General features: G+C 34.8%; 1 protein-coding gene across 1 annotated transcript in view; it reads right to left on the reverse strand.

Annotated features, from left to right (window-relative positions):
* The window catches only part of Mcm7 (minichromosome maintenance 7), a 146,437-nt gene that overhangs the window by 73,628 nt on the left and 50,600 nt on the right, over positions 1 to 22,209 (reverse strand). Inside the window, exons 5-7 of the mRNA XM_090413327.1 lie at positions 20,652 to 20,832; positions 16,409 to 16,546; positions 1,186 to 1,368 (exon numbers count right to left, since the gene is read on the reverse strand). Coding sequence (XP_090269453.1) covers positions 1,186 to 1,368; positions 16,409 to 16,546; positions 20,652 to 20,832 — 502 coding nt within the window. The remainder of the gene's footprint in view (positions 1 to 1,185; positions 1,369 to 16,408; positions 16,547 to 20,651; positions 20,833 to 22,209) is intronic.

Raw genomic sequence — 22,209 nt, forward strand, 5'->3', positions numbered from 1 at the left:
GTCTAGCCATAAATACTGTTACAACTTGAACAGTGCATAAACCTTGAATCTATCAGTAAATTATTTACAGCTTTCAGCACATACAAACCACATGTATAATGTGCATATAGCAGCACTCAATGTTTGAAATATCCCCCTTTTGCCTTCACACACACCGGAAGTCTGTGAGGCCACATATCATGCTGCACAACATCCAGCAGAAAAGCTGCTACTGCTTGCTCCAAATCCACCTTCAGGCTGGGGTGTCATTTCTTGCAAGCTACCTTCTCAAGCTCCGACCACAATTTGAAGTCCAACAGATTCAGATCAGGACTTTCAGATGGTCAGGCACATTCACCCCCGACCACTGGTGTGTGGTCCTTGCCTTGTGTGCAAGGGCTGAGTCCTGTTGGAATGTCTACTGTTTCTCATGAAACAAGGTGTTGTTCAGGGACCATACTACAGGTTCCAGCATGGTATCTTGATACATTCTGACCCCTTTCTTGCAGCAGTGCAATGGATATCCCCTGATTCATCATTCCCCCCAGCAAACTATCACTGATGCAGAGTGATAACTTCTGAGTCCTGGTGCTATGGCATGTGCTGTGCAACCATCAGAAACATATACCTGATCATTTTGGCAGTTAAATGACTCTTCAATAGTGAAAATCTTCTCATTTGTGAAAAGGATATTTTGTGTGTCTGTTGTTCATGTAGCACCAGAGAAGCGCCTTTAATTTTATCACCCTTTGCTGCATAAGTTGTGGTGATAGAAAGTGTCCAAAAGAATGATGATAGGCTCTCACCTCAGGTCATCAGTTGGTATGTTGGTATCGTTCTCTGCATTCTCACAGCATTACGATGGAGGCATGCCTTCACAACTCTCAAAAACTGTGTTGCGTCCTAATGCAGCATGGTTGATCTGTTATTTGGCAGTCAGATACCTCTTCTGTATTGTTCTAACAGTTAACAGTCTGATAGACAGACATCCTACTAATCCCAAGTGTTTTTATCATGTTGCATTATAAATAAACCATCGTGTATCACATTTGCAGTGTTTTTTTTAAAGTTTTATCGCATTTCAGCACATACTAGTAATGAATGTATCTCTCGGATACAAGTGACCTAAGCTGCAATTTTTTCGACCACGATCTCCACAGGGTTAAGAACAAGTTCTTTATAATAGCATAATTAAAAATAACTTACATGGGCTTCTAGAAAAGTATCAGCCAATAACCCTTGTGTCATCTGTCTGAAGCCAATTTTCAAGAGCGGTAAGAAGATTCCAGCTACACTGATATGATCGCCAGGTAGAGCTAGTCGTGTAAGTTCACCTTTAGCAAAAACAGTCATTGTCCGGGGTATGTTTCCAACAGGAACTTGATCACTCTGAAACAGTATTTGAATAAACTGTAAATATAATTTAGAGAATCATCACCATCTACATTTAGCATCCCCCTACCGTGAGATTTTATTCCTCTCACCAGCCATTTATTCATGAAGCAACACAGCTAGTATCAAGACAGTTTTATATTGCATATTTTAAGAAACAGCATGTCTGTATAAGAAAAGCATTCCTCCGAGGAAGACAAAAGTCAAAGCTACATAGCTATGAGAAGACTTCCCAACAAAGCCTATAATTAAACAAAAAAACTCATGAATCCCTGACCTAATATCCATACCTCATCTTCCTGTTGCCTACCAACTATCTGGTATCCACTTGAATGGTAAATGAATGAAAATGGGCTCAAAATTTTTAACACAGTTGACCAAACTACATCCTACACTGCCTGAAACAACATATACATTAAGATGGTACAACATAAACAGATCATGTGGCTGAGGAATTTCCTAGTTATATAAAGTCCTTCTGCTTTCATCAGGAACAGTGAAAAATCAGCCTGGATTAAACAGAGGTGAAGCTAGCAGAAGAATTGCCATGCAACATAACTGGTGAGAGCAACTACTCTTCTAAATACGTGAAAGATGATTTATTCATAAAACAAATTAGAGGAAGTATCTATTCTAAAACTTGAGGATAAACTTCTTTGGTGGGCATTATTTCAATAAGTAATGGGGGGGGGGGGGTTCAAAATAGGAAATTAAACAATGAGTTATCTGTGTCTACAGTGCTGATAAGGCAAAAATAAGAAATTTTTTGTGCCATTAGAAAAAAAAAAGTGACATAAAGAAAAGTCTTACAGGAAATCTAAACAGAAGAAAAGGAAATAAATCTCATACTGCAGAAATGTATGTAAACAATTCATACAGGGAAAATATAAAGAAATGGTCAGGGTTCATCACAATGGTAAATACTTTCCTCTTTTTTATGACAATCAAAATAATGAATGGCTGCAAATAGCACATTAGTAATATGGATGGGCTAAGTGTTAGATAATATAGGAACCTTGGATTAGACACCAAAGATTGTACTTTTTCAATACACTTTACACAATGCTCTGCTTAGTGGAGGACTAATGAAAATCACCACCACCTAAAAATGTTGTTTTATTTTTGACGGTGTATATCAGAATACAAAATTATAAGTAAATAATTATTTACTTATAATTTTGTGTCCTGATATACACCGTCAAAAATAAAACAACATGTACAACGAACACATAAGCCTTTCTACACCACCTAAAAAATATTCAAACATCTGATCCATGCCACAGAAGGATTCAAATACACAGACTTCAGTTTGGACCACAAAAACTCTTCATTTGGTCTCTTCAAGAAGTCTTATATTAGTATTCAGAGTGATATCTTCAAACAGATCTAAGATATAAACCTAGAGAAATTCTAACTAAACAGACCAGTACTTATTGTTTAGCAAGATTAAAAAAAAAACTATTTCCATTGAAAAGAAATCTAATATAGTTCTAAAAAGAATTAGTGATGAACAGCTGTCAGATGTGAAAATTGGAGACCCAAATGTACAAATGCAACTTGGAAAAAGTTTATAGTTTACTGGTGCAAGAACAGCAAAGGTCATACCATGACAAAGAAAAATTGTAAACAATATGCATGTACAAAAAACAAACCAAGCAATGCAGTATCTACAGCAAAGGCTACAGTAATACATAAACAGTCAGAGAGAAAGGATTAAACAATATGCTTGCACAAAAATTAAATTTAGCAATGCAGTATCTACATATAAATAAAATTACAGCAAGGTTACACCAATACACAAGGTCAAAGGCTACAGCAGCACAGAAAGAGTCAAAAATAAACTAGTAAATAATATGTATATACAAAAAAAATTAAGTTAAACAATGAGGTATCTACATATAAACAAAATTATAATGAAATGTGTTTGTACAAATTAATTCTTTGTAGAAAGTTAAAAACATCATGGAATCTGCCTGAGTCTGATAATATCTGCCTAAGTGCATATGGCTTGGCTAGGTAGGTAAAATTTCATTCCTTTCTCATGTAAAGTGCTGGCACTAAACCGGAATATGATAAATAGCAAAACATGTATTACTTTCACACATGGGAGGGTCATCAGCCCTAAGTGAATAAGAATGTGTAAGATGACTACGCCCTATGCGGAGCATAGCAAGACTTCTCTTTCTATATTGACTAGAATGCCAATACTTACTTTCAGGCTTAATGTCATAATTTGTCAATGTTTCCTGCCATTAAGCAATTAGCTTTGATCCTATAAACCAGGCCTGCAATACTATTTATTTTGGCCCGTCTGCCTGATTGAAATTAATTAATCATACGGGGGAATATGAAACTAGACGATTTAAATTAAATTTTTACTAAGACTTAAATGTTTACGTTTGTGCGATTAATGTCACAATCATGTTTCTTTCAACTTGACAATAAATTGCATTTGAAGTTATTCCCACTGTTGTATTTAATAACAAATTATTACAACTGCTTCGAGGTTTTGTTAGCGCTAGTGTCGCTGCAGGGAAATTCAAAGCTTCCTGATATTTTTTCAAGTTGTTATTACATCTCCGTGAAAACAACTTGATGTCTACAAACGAGAACGAATAGTATTACACAAAGTTGGCTGTGCCTTGACTGGCTTTGGCAGTGTAGTGGTTGGTTGTAGCAATACATTACATAACTGTTATCATAACCTGCATTATTGTGAGTTTCATCATTAGTTTTTTTGTAATTAATATTGTCAATCTCGACACAATGAGCTTAAGTAAAAAGCATAAAATAGATTCGGAACATCGAGCATTTAACCCTGAGTGGACAAACAAATATTTTTTTACGTTGTTTAAGGACAAAATAGTGTGCGTTGTCGGAAATCTTTCGCTATGCTGAAAGAGTACAATCTGAGACGTCATTTTGAATCAAATCCTAACCTTGGCAAGTTGGATGCAAGTGAAAAGCAAATAAAAGCAGCAAAGTTATTGAAAGTCCTTAGTGGTGAGTAACAAGCCTTTAAAAAAGTGACATCTGCAAATGAAGTTGCCACAAAGGTAAGCTTAAAAATATCACAAGAAATAGTTTGTGCTGGCAAATCATTTACCGAGGAGAGTTGATAAAAAAAAAGTGTCTGATGATTGTCATTTCCGAATTGTGTCCTGATAAGAAAAATAATTTTGAAAATATCAGTTTGTACCGTATGACTGTTTAGCACAGGCTGGCTGATATTGCTGAGGATCTTAAAGATAACCTGCAAAAATCGGCTAGTGAATTTGTCTATTATTTGCTTGCTATGGATGAAAGTACTGATGTGAACGATACTGACAGCTTTTAATATATGCAACAGGCGTTAATAAGAATTTTGAGGTGACAGAGGAGCTTGCTGGTTTGTGTTCAATGAAAGGAAGAACAACAGGAAAGGAGATCGCAGAAAATGTAAAGATGTGTGTAACCAAAAAAACTATCCTTAAATTTCAAGAATTTAATAGCAGTTTGCGCTGATGGTGCCCCATCTATGTGTGGAAAAAATGTTGGTGCTGTAACATTTAATGAACAATATGCAGGTAAGCCATTGACCAAATTTCACTGTCTAATTTATCAGCAGGTTATGTTCAAAGGTTTTACAGTTGGATCATGTGATTAAAGTAGTATTTGCTCTGGCCAACTATATTCGAGCTTGCAGATCTACCATAACACACTGATGTACGTTGGTTGAGCCGCAGTAAACTTTTGTCACTCTTTGTCGCTCTAAAAAATGAATTAGTTGAATTTTTGTAATCTCAAGAAGATATGGAAAAATTCCCATAAATAATGGATGAAGAATTGAATCAAGATTTATTTTTCTTGTGTGAATTTTGGGTCACTTGAATGACCTTAACTTACAGCTTCAAGGAAAAAATAAGTTTGTTTTTCAGTTGATGTCTCTTATAAATGCATTCAAAATGAAATTAAGTTTGTTTGAAAATCAACTTGCTAAAGGGGATATGGCACATTTCTTAACTTGCTGACAGAATATTCCATCAGAATATCATTCAATGATGGGTGGAAAATATAAGAAGCATATATCACTTCTAAGTGAGGAGTTTCAGAAAAGAATGCCATTGAGTAATGAAGACGAAGTCCGCATAAAAGTGATTGAGGATCTATTTTCTGTCGAAGCAGGAAATCTATCTGTGAAACTCCAGATGGAAGTTATTGATCTCCAGTGTTCTGAAAACTATTGGGTAAAGCAAAGGGAAACTACTTTACAAGAGTGTTATTCTATTCTGGATCAGGATAAATTTAAAAGTTTGTTGGATATTGCCTGCCAGGTATTTTGTATGTTTGGGAGCACGTATACTTGTGAACAAACATTTTTGGTCATGAACTTGAACCAAACCAAACAGAGTTGATCTTTAAATGATATCAATTTAGAGGCCATATTAAGAACGGCCACTTCAAACATGACACCAAATTTTGATAAAATAGTGGCAACAAAGAAATGCAATGTGTCACATTGTAACATCAGTGACTGAATGTCAAAATGTGACATTCAGTAACTGATATTTATTGACTGAGAATATCACACTTATTCTCAGTGACTGAGAATAAGTGTGATATTCTCAGTAAAGAGATTTTATCTATAGGGCATAATTAAGGAACAACTTGTCCATCTAAGTGATAGAGCTGGTTCATTTGTTTCAACATAAAGACTTTGAGTGAGTGATGTGCAAAAAGCACCAGAAGCTATCCCCTCCATCACCAGTTTACCTGGATGATAGAGGGGATCCAACCACAAGTCTATGGTTCTACCTTGCAGAACCACAGACACGAAACCCATAATTCAGCTTTAAATGTATAAGTGTATGATAAAGACGAAGCAATAAAGATTAATTGACAGCCCACTCAGGAGAGGATAGAGTGCGAAGGTAATTCAATGCACTCTTGCACTTTTCTCTTAAGCTGACGAATGTGTGCAAGGAATCTTCAAATAAATTTTCAGGCAAAGATGAGTCCCAAGAACTTTCGTAGCTACTGGAATAATAATTCATCATCATCATCAAATTCCTGCCATGTACCCTCAAGGGATGTACAGGATATAATATAATAGTACTACATGAAAAATTTATATCACTACTAACTTCATATCTACAATTTTCCTCCAAATCAGTCTGTTACTTGTCAAGACTCCAACATTATCAGATCTTATATTTCTATCGTCTAAGGCACTTTGTACCGTATGAATCCACCTATATCTTGGTCTTCCTCTGGGTCGTTTTCCTGCCAATCTGGTAGAGAACACTTGCTTTGCTAATCTTTCCTCACTCATTCTGTTTAAGTGACCATACAATCTGAGATTAGCTCTGCTAATGCATTCCTGGATGCTGACAATGTTAAGTTATTTCCTAATATCCTTGTTTTTAATATGATATTGCCATTGATACCATCTGTTCACGGATCTCATATCTGAGGTCTCTAGTCTTTGTCAAGTGTTTTACTTCTGATCCAGCTCTCAGATCCGTAAGTTAAAACTAGTTTGAACACTGTCTTGTATACAGCTAATTTAGTGTTCAGACTAATTTCTCTCTTATTCCATATGAATTTATTCAATTGACTTCCTACCATACCAGCTATGTTGATTATGTTGTCTATTTGCATATTTAATTTACCATCTTCACTAAAAATTCTTGCCTAAGTAGCTGAAATGTTTTACTTGTTCCACAGGTTCTCCATTCACAACGCAGTTCACATTTTCAATGTCTTTGTCTTTTTATTGCTGACCTTCATACCATATCTATTACAACAGTTATTCAATTTAGTCAGGGAATCTTGCAGAATTATAGCAGATTTATTTAGAAGTATAACATCAGCATAAAGCAAAGAACTGACATTAATATCTCCAATTTTGATATCAGGTTTAATACCACTTTTCTACGTAATGTGATCCATATAGATAATGAATAACAGAGGGGATAATGTACATCCTTGTCTCACACCAGATTTAACATTAAACCATCTTCCTGTATACTACCTTCAATTCTAACTGCTGACCTACAACTCAAATAAAGACCAAGCATTGCTTAATATAATGCCCCACTGACACCATATAACTGTAGCGTATTGAAGAGCTTCTCTCTTGGCACCTTATCATATGCCTTTTCCAATTCGACAAAACTTAAATTCAGATCTTTGTTATATTCCCATGATATTTCAACTATTTGTCATAAAGTGAAGATCTGATCCTGACAGCCTCTATTTGTCCTGAATCCAGCTTGTTCTTCACCAAGCTTTTCTTCCACAATTCTTCTCAACCGTTTCTCAAGTATACTTGCATAAATCTTACCAGGAACACTCAGTAGGGAAATACCTCTGTAATTCTCACATTGTTTTATTTTCCTTTTTATATATGGGTACTATGAGAACTCTACTCCAATCATCGGGAATTCGTCACTCTGTCCAGCACTTCTGAACTATGCAGTGCAGCCATTGTAAGACTTTTATACGACCATTACTTCAGCATTTCTGGTTGAATATCATCTACTCCTGCTGCCTTTCCACATTTCAAGCCTTTGATAGTTTTTTTTCTACTTCAAGTATGGATATGTATTTCTGGCCGTATGCCTGTTGAGTGATTTTTACCACTGTGCTATCACTGCTTGTTTCATGTAGCAATTTTTTGAAATTATTACTCCATACTTCAAGGATATCTTTTTCTCACTTTTTCATGTCACCTTTACAGTACTCTTTCCTCCATTTCTAAGCTTCTTCAACGACCTCCAGAATATTTTGCCACCTTCTTGATATTTATTTTCTATGTTCTTCCCAAAGTCCTCCCATGACTTTTGTTTAGCCACTTTTACATAGTGTTTAGCTTTCTTACATTTGTCTCTGTATTCTCTAAGAACACAAGCTGACTTATTTGCCAGGAACTTTTGATATGCTTTCTTTTTTTCCTTCACTGCCTCTTTAACTTCCTGTGTCCACCATGGAGTTCTGATTTTTGTATCTTTATCTAATTCCTCACCACATGCCTCTCTGGCTTAATCAATCAATGTTTTCTTCATGGCTTGCCACTGAATCTCCAAGATTTGGTTCCTGTTCTCAAACTCTTTCATTTTTTCTTGAATAATGTTTGTATATTTTAATCTACAGTTCACACCTGAGAGCTGCTCAACTTTTATTCGCTTTAGAACTTTCTTACATGTCATTCTTTTCAATATGAAATTCAATTTTATCCTGCTCAAGACTAAATGGTGATCACTTCCGATTACAAATCCTCTGTACACTCTGGTGTCCTGCACCAGGGAGAACACATCACTATCAACAATAACATAGTCAATGAGACTTTTCTTATTCCCTGCTTCTCTCCATGCGAATTTGTGCACATTTTTATGTTGGAACATGGTGTTAGTAATAACCAGTCCATGTCCTGAGCAGAAATCCAACAGGTATTTGCCATTATTATTAGCTTTGCCCTTTTCTCCAAATTTTCCCAAAATATTTTTGTATGTCTGACAATCATTTCCTACTCTGCTATTTAGATCCCCAACAAGGACCAACTTTTCCTTTTTCACCGTGTCAGCTGCTTTTTCTAAAGCCTCAAAAAATTCCTGCACTTCTACCTTAGTAGAACCTTCTGTGGGACCATAGGCACAAATAAGTCTCACTGTCCAGTTCCCCATTCTGATATTTGCCCACATCACTCTACTTGAGACTGCCTGCCATTCAAGAAGATTAGCCTCGTATTTAACGTTGAATACTATGGCTACTCCTTTTCCTTGATTGTCATTGCCTAAATATAACATTTTCTATTTATTGCTCAGAAAGATCTCACCAGTTTTTGTCTATTTTGTTTCAGTAACCCTTATTATGTCGATCTGGTACTTATCTAATTCCTCAGCTAGCTCCATTTCTTTGACATTCAGGCTTCTTATGTTGATAGTACCGATTTTCAACTCTGGTGACGTTGAGTTGGAGTGTGTTTTCAGATTTATTCTTTTCGTGTTTGCCCTGGTTCCCTGTCAAAAACAACGGGGTGTTGTTTAACCAGGCAACGCCCCAGCCTTCATGAAATTTTGTAATGCTGTACCATCTGTTTGTATATTGGTTTAAGCCAATAAGAATACAACTTGGTTGGCTAAATCCCAAATTGCCAGCCCATCCTCGTTTGTTCAGTATCCAGGTAGATACCCAATAGGGTGCACCACGAGAAGGTGAGGATTGGACATTAGGTCAGACGCCCTGGTCGGTTCTCTACATTCCTTTAAAGGCTATGTGGAGGTCTCCTCTCAGTTGTACAGCTTTGACCCTTAAGTACCCCATAATAATTCATCCAATTCTTAATTCAGGATCTGGGTGAAGAGTGTATTTTTGATAGAAGTGTACATATACACTTTGTTTCTGTTGAAAACTTGTACCCATTACTAACAGCCCACAGAGAAACATGATCAATTGCTTGCTGAAGTTGTCTCTCGATTTCCCTCATGTTAAAAGAGTGACAGTAAATTGTGAAGTCATCAGAATATAGAGCACTGTCTACAGTGGGAGGAAGCTGTTTAGTGATTGAATTAACTTTGATAGCAAAAAGTGTCACACTTAAGACAGAGCCTTCGGGAACATCCTGTTCTTGATATGGCTAGATAGCGTACTTCTCATTCTGACTGGAAAAGTTCACCCCCCAGATGGAAAGTTTTTAATAAATACAAGAAGATGTCCTCTGAGATCTGGGTGATAGTCAGCTAACACCTTTTATTCCTGTATAGGGAGTAGGCAAGGCCGTCTCTTAGCCCTATCTAACTTTTGGAGACTGAGTGTGCAGTTCAATCTCCACTGGTAGCCAATCAGAGACAGCTAGCCCAAGGCTGAGACACAATGCTGTGTCATAAGCTTTTCCATATATAAAAAAACCACTTTACTTATACAAGAAAAGATTTGGATAGAGTGGAAATCGAGAAGATGTTCTCAGGATGGAGGCTGTTGCTGCCTGGACAATGCACTCTGTTATATACTTTACTGCCTCATTGACAGGTGTTTGACTGATGGTATCACCATTAAATTTTACAAGAAGAGAAAAAGTGTTCCAGTCAGCCTGGTTCTTTTTCCATATGGGCATTCGTGTAGGTGAACATGGTTTCTGTGAACACATTGTGCAAAGAGCAGGAACATGATCGTTTCCATATATGTTCTCTTCAATATCCCACAACCAGTGGAAGACTGGAAGGGGGGCAGATTATAAGATCAATTGCAGAATATGAGCAGACAGGCATATGGAAGAAAGTATTGAGTCTATTATTCAACAGAGAGAGGTCATTATTGTCAAGGATTCTTCAGATGATTTGACCTTGTCTTATGTGTAGGCACTACCTGAGAGTATCAAGACCATTAAAGTCACTCATAAGTAGTATGGGTTCAGGCAGCTGTAAGGTTATCAAGGTTGATTTCATTTAACTCAGCACTTGGTGGTAAATAAATTGAACATATTGTAATAAGAAATTCCGAAGATAGATGAATTGCTACTGCTTCCCAGAGCAGTATTAAGGTGGACATGATGGAAAGGAGTATGACTGCTCACTAGGATAGCAACTAATCCATGAGTAGGACCACCTCCAGTTCTGTCCTTGTGTACAACAGTGAAATTCCTTGAGGTAAAGTTTGAAATAGGTCTTAAGTACACCAAATTCTCCATTTACAAAGTAGATTGGTTCCAGAAAAAACCATGTAAAAAAGAATACGGTGCATATGAAAAAATATTAGAATCATTCCGATACGAACAATAAGTTATTTCCAAACAAAATATATGAAAATTATTGAATAAAACTATTTAATTTTAAATGGAATGTTTTTTTTTAAATTATTATTTTAAATATTTATGTATCTTTCTTAAAGAAAGCAGTATGTCACTAATAAAACAGAAATTCGAAAAGGCTCAAATACACTGCGCATATGGTTATCAGTTAAATTTTATTCGGCGTCACTTTCTGACAGTAGCCGGATTCTTTTGTGCGAGACTGGAATTAAATCACTTCCATCACTTGAAACACTTTGGACTTCTTGTTCATACTGCAATGGCGAAACGTTTTCTTCAGTAAAAAGAACTAAATTAGCATTAATTTCCAATAATTCTGAAGGTTGATTTTTTTTTTTTTTTAACCATGAACTCTGTAATTAATCAGTGAGATCCTGTTTTGACTAGATCTTTGTATAATTCTTCATATCGCACCATACATGACTTCAGTTCACGTTTAAACTGTTCAACTCGTTCTGTATTTGGATCATGTGTAAGAAAATGACTTTGCAATTTACTAGCCATTTGAAGCCCTTCTTTAATTACTCCTGCAGTGAGTGGAATCTCTTCATCATCATCACATTTTTCTTTTTCATCGAAATTCTCAAAGACAGCTTCTATTATTTCGTCATCACTAAGAGCCTTGTCAACCATCAATTCTTCAATATCTGCAGATGAAAAATCATCAAATCGTTCTCCGCCAACTGCATGTGCTAATCTAATGATATTGGGATATTCAGTTGCATGGAAAGGTACGGGGTTTTTCTTTTTAATACATTCTGGCTAAGTAGCTTTCCGGCATGCATTTAAAATTGATGGTTTCAATTCTGATAATGCCAACTTAGCAAGTTTGATGCAATCCAAAATAGAAAATTTCTTCCACACATCAATAACTGCCAGTTAATTATCCTTATCTAATTTATCCAAAATGTATTGGAATGTTCTTCTTATGTAGTAAGTTTTGAAAGTAGTGATCATACCCTGGTCTAGTGGTTTTATTAAGGATGTTGTATTAGGTGGCAGAAAACAAATTTCCACATTCGGGTGTTCTAAAACAGGATGACCAAGCGCAATGTCTATAATAAATAAAACTTTAAAGTCCAGACCCCCCCCCCCCCCATCAAAATAGTGTTTAACTTCTGGAACAAAACAATGATGGAACCATTAATTAAAAATTTATTTTGTAACCCAACCTTTTTTGTTTGCCTTCCAGTGCACTGGTAATGTGTTAAAATCCACACCTTTCATTGCCAGTGGTCTTTGGGATCGATTAATGATGGTTTTAAATATTTCGAATTGTAAACAAGAAATGATTGTTTAGCAAACAGCTTAACTCTTTCTAAGCAGCTTTATATAAGCAGGCCTAAAGTAATGGACCAACTTAACTTTGAGGAATCAGCATAGCACCCTTCTGCTTCCAGGAACCAACAGCAAGTGAATATAAAGTATCATATGTCTGCTTAACTTTGGGGAAGCGCAATTACAAAAATAGATTTTTTTGTTTGTCGCCACAATTGTCTACGTTCTGTAGCATAGAGTAATCCCTGATATTTAAAACATTGAGGGGGTTCCCCAAAATTCAAGTTTAAGTACATATGTACCATTCTAGGAAATGATAATTATAATGGAAATACCCTTTTTAATAGAACTGAATTCAAACAGCAGTTTTAAAAATAAGCACCATTTGAACCGTGTAAAATCAAAATATGCCATGTAAAAATAGAATTGCTTTTGTTTTCCAAACAGTGTTATTTCGAAATCATGTAAAAAAAGGCGGTGTAAAAAGAGAATTAGCTGTATGTTTCCTGTAGACAGAAACAGAAAGGTTTGTATTTCTGCAACAAAACCTTGATATCATTGATATGCTGGCAAAACCCATGACAGTTCCAATGTAAAAATTTTCCTATTATTTTGGCTTGTTAGGTTTGTATTTATCAATTGTTCAGTACGTCTGACGTGTTAGGTAGGTTGGCAAGTTTAATTTACTTTCGTTGGATACCAAATATCCATTTTTGACATCATTTTTTATAAGTGGATTCGCAATGAACAGAACCATTTTTGGAGTTGTCTCTGGAATGGATATACGAGGATCTCAGCACAGGTGTGGTGGTGGCTAGCTTTCTTTTTGCATCCTGATGATATGGTTTGTTCTGTTTTAATTTTTTGTATATCTTTTTCATCTTTCCACTTTTGACATGCACAAGAGTAAGTTGGATGATCTCCCTGACAGCTGAAACATTTACGAGAGTTGTTTGAAAAAGACTGTTTGTATTTTTCATAAAAATGGAGAAAAACGAGTTTCATACAGTGATAAAAACACTTTTATTTGAAGAAGTGGATGGCTGTGTGCAGATCAAAGCCGAGTTAGATGCAGTTCATGGGGACTCTGCACCAGCATTAAAGATTATTTATTTTTGGATAAACGAGTTTAAATGTGGTCATAAATCCATCAAAGATGAAGCATGTTCTGGATGCCCGACCACGGTCACTACGAAGGAAATGATTGACAAAATCCATGGTATCGTTATGGAAGACTGCTGACTGAAAGTGCATAAGATTGTAGGCATCTCAACTGAATGGCTGTATAATATCCTGCTGAAAAAGCTGTGTGCACGATTGTTGACTGTTGATCAAAAGTGCATGTGAAAAGACATTTCAACGCAGTGTTGAAATGAAATTTTTTTAAATTTCATTTCAACACTGCGTTGAAATACATTAAATTAGAGAAGGCATGAAATTTTTTTAAATTTCATGCCTTCTCTAATGACTAACAATTTCCCACTTCTTCCTTATAACCTTCTGTTGGACCATAGGTACAAATAGGTTTCATTTTCCATTTCCCAACTTTGAAGTGTGTCCACAATAACTATTTGAAACAGCCTTCCAATTAAGAAGTTTATCTTTATGTTTGATTTTGAATGCTATCACTATTCCTTCCTTCCTGTAGTCATTATTGCCCAAATATAACATTCTATATTATTTAGTAGGATCTCACCTGCTTTATTCTTCATCTCAGTAACACCAATTATGTCCATGTGATATTTTACCAGTTCTTCTGTACATTTGATTTCCTTCCACTTATACTCCTTATGTTGGTGGTTTCTATCTTCAATTCTTCTGACACTGTGTTTATTCCAGTAGCTGAAATTGGACATCTCTGTTCACTCCAGTTCTCTGACGAAAACAGCATGAAGCCTTGTTTAACAAAGAAATGCCATAGCTAGCATGAAATCTCATCATAAAAGGCAGCCAAAGCTGCCAAAATTTAATTATTTCACAAAGTGTGATGATATGTGACATGTATTGTTTAGTAAAAATTATCTTGAAGTAAAAGAAGTCAATTCTCAAAATAAAATAGAAAAGATTTCATAAGACATTCTGTGTAGAAATGCTAACTACAGCTAATCCACATAAGGGACATCTCATATCAAATGAAAGTACATAAAATTTAGGCTATTAAATAACAAAATATACAAAAGGAAATTAATAATCTTATAAATATTAGTGCCAGAATGTATTCTAATAATAATCACCCACATAAAAATCTATACTGGAAATCTGATCCAAGGAAAGTTAATAAAATGTGACAAAATCATTGTGATTACACAAAATTACAAGATGGCAATTTCAATTACTTTAAGATTCAGGGTTGCTATGAAATAAAAGAAAACTTCACATGCGATTAAAGAATTCTTTAATAACAAAACAAAGCCAGCATCAGATTTTCCTCCTCCAAAACATTCTTATAGTAAATGGGACCAAAAAAATTTTAGAAGAACATAAGTAGAATATAATACAAAATTCCTATTATAAGTATTAATGTATTGTTATAAAAACTCTTTTTTTATATTACCCTGCTTTGTCTTTGGAAATGGGTGACTGCCTTAACTATCAGCTGTTGCCATCTACCTATTTCTACTATATCTTATTTCTCATGCTCTATAACTAACAAATTTATTTGTTTTACGACTGCACAAATTAGACTATATACTGAGTGCAAGATTACAAGATCTTAAATCAAAGACAAAGCACATATCATTTATTTCCCCTGCATACATATATATCCTTACTTTCAGTTAGTCATGGCTTAATTATAAATTCCATAAACTTCTATCTTATGCAGGTTCAATTTTTTTAGGATAGTGCATTGACAGAATCAGTCCAATGTGTTGTTCACAAACCATTTAAGTCAAAAGGAAATATTTACAGAATGATTCACACTGAATACAATGTCATTACAATTCTCTCGCTAGTCTCAATTCTTTCTAATCTAACCCACAATCGAGCATAAGCCTAATTCAATATTAATATACATTATCTCATAAACACTTGACATGCATTCTTGTTCAGTACTATAACTACTTACAATTCTTGTTTAGCACACTGCCTTTCACATTAACCTTTTGTTCACATATAAGTCTTCTTCTTGTCTTTCTTTCTGTCTGCCGACTCATTCCTGATTTTTCAGCTACATTTTTTTCCCTGTCCGAGTCATCTATTATTTCTTGTCGTATAGGACCCCTAACTTGGCAGTGACGTACAGCTCTTTCCTTTCGAGACTATTGGCACAATACTTCTCAAGCACTGACGGACCCAGGCAAAAGATTCAGACACTTCTCTTTAGATTTCCGACAGTGAACCTAGCATGATGGTGGACCCAGGTAAGAGAAGGCTTAGAAAACTCCAAGACAAATTTCTTTCTCGACGACCTGCCTTATATATGCTCGGACTTCCCTTGCGTACATGCATGCGCATGTTTCTTGAAAACAATCATGTATTGACCTTTGGACATGCTGCTGCCATTCTTCGTGCATCTTTGGAATTCTCTATCCACGACAATTCTTAGGTCAGCATTATGGTCACGTATTGACCTTTGGACATGATGTCATTCTTCGTGCGTCTCGGAAATTTCCATCTATGATAATATCTGGAATTCTTCATTATTTTTATAATTAGACTTACTGATTTAACATGAGTTAATATCATCACATGATGACATCATGAGCCACATTATTTTAACAAATTATTACCAGATTATTACAAAAATTAACATTTCTCTAAGTGCATTCTCCTAAACAAAAAACATGTAAAAACAAACATAAGTTACGAAGTCAGATATCATGAGATTTTACAGTATAAAATAAATTACAAGTAATTTCTAAATGTTATTAGTACTGAGTTCATATAGATATTATTTAGTAAAAAATCCAATTAAAACAGATTGAAAAGGCATTTTGTCCATATTAGAAATCTTTTGTAAAATTATCTTACGTGTTCCTGGATCTTTATTTCTTGAAATTTCATAAACTTTGATCCTCTTGTCTGCAAATACAGCCGACCACCTGATTTATTTACTCGACAGTCACTGCTATCACACATGACAAGTGGCATAAAAGAGGGAGAATTAATCTGAAATTAAGTGCATTTAGTTACAAATGTTCACAAAATTAAGGACCAGTCATGTTACAAAATATTCTTAGTGTACCTTTTATAGGTATTACTCAAAACACATACATGAGTCCTAAAAGCAGGAAGGGTGCTATACTCTGTGCCTGCCATAATTCCCACTGTCACTATGCCCAACCTTAAAATCATTCTATTCTCCATTTGAGAAAAATTACATGGCTAATCACCATACTTTTGGTCAGTACTGATCCTATCAATGCTAACATTTGAAATCCATAACAATTTTCTGATGGACATCTTCCTGGGAATATACCGGATATCAAGTTAACAGTATTTCATATCAAAACGTTTTTCTAAATTACTGTATTATTTGTCAGTTATCTAATTAGATCACACAACTGGCAATGCCGGTCCCAAGCCTGAATGAGAAAGGAGGAGGGTTAGATGCCAGGCTGACGACCAGATTGTCAGCCTGGTCCTGTAAAAATCCCAGTATTCCTCCAGGATCAGACTCCTGCGACAAGCGAACTGGAGTAAAATTCGTGTTGCACAATATGCTAAGGCGTTCCTCTTAAGCAAATGATGCCCGTACCAGCATCGCCCAAATGATACGAACAGAATACTAGGGCTAGGCAAGAAGCAAGTTCAAACCCAAAACCAGAATATTCAACTAGCAACCATTAACTGGACACAGTCATGAGATCGTTGACTGTTTTAAAAACAGAAAGATTGAAGTTTCTTGTCTCTTGTATACAGGCAACGTCAATCTTTCTGTTTTTAAAACAGTCAGCTGGTGCAAAATCTAGAGACATTGGTGAAGGATATAAACTAATCCACTTTGGACAAAAGTCTGGGCAAAATGGTGTTGCAGTAACTGTAAGCCAGAGGCTATGTAATTCCATCATAGAAGCAAGGATCTTTATTAAGATCAATATAGAAACTAATAGTTAACAAGTTATACCTGTCTATGCACCACAGACTGGATGTTCACAAAAGACAAAGGATGAATTCTGGAATGACCTTAACAGATATTCATTGTAGGAGATCTAAATGGATATGTTGGCTGCACAAGAGATGGCATTGAATGTGTGTATGGCAGACAAGGATACGGCATAGAAATGAGGAAGGTACTAACATCCTAGAACATGTCAAAGCTTATGACTTTGCAGTTGCAAATACCTTTTTTCAAAAAGAGAACTTCGCACTTAATTACATATAGCAATGGAGGCTGAGCCCCACAAATTGATTATTAGTTGGTTCATCGGTGTGATCTAAAATGGATAACTGACGCATGCCATCAAACAATATAGCCACCCCAACACAGTTTATTAGTACTGGATACACAGATCTGTCTATACCAGCATTGTATAAGACCAATCATAAAGACAAGTTGCATAAAATGGTGGAAAATAATGGAACATGAAACCCAGCTGAATTGTCTTATTTGACACAAAAAAGCTCGTACTCGCCCAGAATATACAAATCTCTGAGCAAAATGAGATTTCTCTTCTTGAGATAAACCTCCAATCTTTTGTGACATAAGCATATTTCAAATAATTAGGTTCTTTCTTTTGCTTCAGGAATTGTGTTTACTCCTTAAAACTTGCAAATCTGTCCCAACAATGAATACTGATTTTCACATTTGTGGTGGTGACCATAAGGACTTCCTAAAAATATATGATGGTAAAGAAGAAAACAATTAGACTTAATGACCCCGTCTTCACATAGATACTTCTTTCATTTTCTGAATCTCTTTCCTTGGTCATTCATCAGAACTGGCATTAGTAATTCCCATTCTCCTCAAAATGTGTTAAAATATGTGCATTGGCCACTTCAACATCTCTTCTCTCTCTCTCTCTCTCAATAATTCCAATAGTAGAAATACATTTATCTTCAAATTTTCCCCAAAAAACATTTTTCTAAACCTGACATTCATTCCCTGCTGTTATTTTTCTTTGTCCATTACTCTCTGTAATGGATCAGAGAATTCCTGTACTTTTTATTTTTTAAAGTGAGACATTCAGTGAATCAAACACAAATAATCTGCATATTTCAAGCTCCTAGTTTACTATTTAATGTTACAGCTATCAACATTACAGTTAATCCTTCCTTTCCTTAAGTACTATTGGTGGAAATTATCTTGTTACACACTTAAGTAACTTTTCACCATTCTCTGACAAAATACAGAGCACTGGTAACTAGTTCTTTGCTATGCAGCATGCTAAAATATCATTTTTTTTTAATTCTCAAATCAAAAGAATATTAAAATAAAAGTGATTAGTATTATATTTTTATAACAGTAGATACATATATAGAAAATTAGAATTTCTTAAGCTTCAATCTATTTCATCCTATATTACAAAGACACTGTCAGAGAGAGAAGATCACATTTAAAACATGAACCACAAGGTATAAGTTAATCTAGCTGTTATAAAAATGCATGTTTCTTTGAAACATCTCATTAATGATTAGTGTCAAAATGGAAGAAGCTGTAAAAGGAATCAGAGATAATAGAAGTGATATATATTAAAAAAAATCGGATAAATTATTTTCAAGAATTAGTAAGTGAGATAAGAAATAACAGTACACTAATAGAAAGATTTGGTCAGAAAGTTGAGGTTATACAGAACTAGAAAAGGAATATGAAAAAGTGCTACAATTGTATAGGACATTAATGAGCAATATATACCTTATTTTTTTTTGTAATAGTGAGCTTAAAACAGAACTGGTTCTAAGACTTAAGATGGGAGTTTTCTGTTCTGTAGTTCATTGTAGTGCATCATTTTGCATGTTGTGCTCAAAACACATGAAAATGCACATTATAATGAATGCAATTTTTAGTGCAGACTTCACATTTAATTTGTCAACAGATTATGGAAAGCAAAGCTGCATTATGCCAGCAGTGTACAAAGATAGTGTTCAAATGAGTTTTAGCTTATGGACAACAGAGTTGTCTTATTTAGAGTTGAAAAAGACCACACTACAAATATGATAGATTTAAGAAAAATTACGATTGAATAAATGGTATCAATGGCAGAATCATTAAAAATGAAGACATTAGAAAGGATAATGTTAGCATTCAAGAAAATGTGAGCAGAGCTCACCCAAGACAGAGTGGTTACTTAAACAGAATTGAAGAGGAAAGAGAAGTAGAATGTGTATATGTGTGATGCTAAAATGGCAGAAAAAAAAAAACCCAGAGACTAAGATCTAGATGAAGTGATGCATTGAACAGTATCTTAAAAAACGAAAATGCAAAATCTGACAATGAAGACCTAACAACATTATTTCAAAGAAAACTGTTCATAGGGAGTTAGTTATTGTTTTATTTTTCAGCCTCTTACCATCCACTGCTAGATACAAGCCTCTCTCATAAGTTTCCAGCTGTTTCTGTCCCTAGCTAATGTCCACTATCTTGTTCTTTGGCAATCTTTCCTTCTCTTGGTTCAATTCAGTGCATAATTTTTGTCCATCTTTTATCTATTAAACTGCTAATATGGCCGGCCAATTCTCCATTTACAAGCTTTACAATACTTCATAATATTCTCTACTCTAGTCATCTCTCTATTATATCTAATTCTATCAATTTTTGTTTTGTGGAACATTCTTACATATTATCCTTAGCATCCTCTACTACTTTTGATGCAAAGAAATCCAATTGGCCTACCATATTAGCTGTTTCTGCTCTCCCAACAACCAACACTCTAGGTCTGAATCCCACTTAGTAAGGAAGTCTGAGTGGTGTCTTTAAGTGGGAAAAGAATTTCAATTCCCAGAGTGAGATCATTACTCTGCTTAATGGAGGCCTGAAGTAACTTTTACATTTCATGTTTGGTTTGTACATCAGGATTTCTGAATTATCCATCAGTCCATCTTGACCCATGACACAACATGTTATAGATATACAACTTTTTGTGGATGGGATGTACTCTACAGATCTCTACATCTTTATTTTGGTCTTCTTCTAGTATTTGCTAAATAAATGAATGTTTTAAGGTACACTGAAAAATGAGCAAGTTAAAGTAACATTATCAAAAAAAAAAAAAGAAAAAAAAAAAAAGTCAAACACTATCTTCAGCATAAACATATAAAAAAAAATAATACATACTGGTTGATAAGTTTCTGCACCACACTGATCACAAGTATAGGTAGCAACAACCATAACAGGCCTCACTTCTGTAGATCGGGTTACGATTCCTTTCACTAAAACAAGTTTTCCAATATGTTGAGATTTGACTTGCCGCACAGACATGTGCTTCTGATTCACAGGTGGCTTAAAGTAAACTTCACTAAACAATAAAAAAAAAATTAAATAAAAAAAAATTAGGTACTCCAAATACCAATTAAAATGAACAGATATATCATGAAATTCTACTTAGAGGTATGCACCCCCTCCCACAAGGCAAAATTAAAAAAAAAAAAAATTGTTTTAAGTGTCAATTTGTGTGTTCAAAACAAATCTAAGTATATGTGACAGGGAAACCTTAATAGTTCGGTCTGTAGCAAATGTGCTCTATCATTGGAAAGTATGAGTAGAGTCTTTATAAGAAATATATATAAAAGAGAGAAAACCAATCTCACTAGGATAACAGTTCCACCTTATCCTAGTAAATCTGGTTTTATCTATGGTCCCATAAACCATACATAGATCCAGAGACAAAACATAAAATATCTATCCATGTCAGTAAGCTAGTGGGCAGACAGGATAGTATGTCTGCCAAAATTTACTTAATATGCCAAACTCAAGTTTCTAGGATTTGAAAAATCTTATATGCAAAAAGAACTGCTTGCATCCACAAATAGGTATATCTAAGTACAAGAATGTATTGTTATTTAGACAATTTCTTTACTGCATTGAATCTGGTTGATTTAGGCTTTTGAAATAAAATTACACTTTTGACTTCAAGTCATAGTATTAAAAAAAAAAAAATTGTACACAATCATAAAAAAAGAAGCATTTCACATGGAACAATACAAATCATCACAATAATGGATCCATTTAACGGAGATCCTAATTATCAAATTACTATTTTTGTTTGGTGGTAAGGCTTATATGTTAGCTGTCTCTATAATGGTATCTTTTAAATCAATTACAATGTGTAATCACAATAAATTTAATTAAAATATTAATTAAATTTATTGTAATTAATATTTGATATTTTTGCAAAGTCAAATTGTTATTGTCAGGGATCGATGTGCACAAACAGGTGCATGCAAGCACCTGTCAGTGCACAAGGTAATAAAAGCCAAGCCTAAAGTCCTAAATAGCACCTCCTAAATGGACCAGAAGAGATGTTTTTGGTTGCTGGACTGAAGTTCTGAGGATGAGTATTTTCCAAATTTAAGGGGGGGGGGTTCCATGCAATCTAATTTGTCGAGGTTTTAGCAGCTTCTTAAGATCAATGCAATTCTAGGAATACTCTCTCAAAATTTTATTTGCAATAATGGGATAAAGCGACCTTTTTCTAGAGCAGCATCTCCCAAACTTTTCCTAAGACAGAACACCTTGGTTATTTTGTAATGTATTAATGAATAATTAATTATTAACACATTACAATATTAATCATTAATTATGGCATACTCATAAAGAGTATTAGTACACTTATGTATACGGTGTGACATGTTGACAAATATCAAATTACATTTAAATCAGTTATCAATCACTG

Source organism: Typopeltis vanoorti, chromosome 24 (genome assembly GCF_054136105.1).
Source record: "Typopeltis vanoorti isolate ZY-2024b chromosome 24, IOZ_Tvanoo_1.0, whole genome shotgun sequence".
NCBI classification, from domain to species: domain Eukaryota; kingdom Metazoa; phylum Arthropoda; class Arachnida; order Uropygi; family Thelyphonidae; genus Typopeltis; species Typopeltis vanoorti.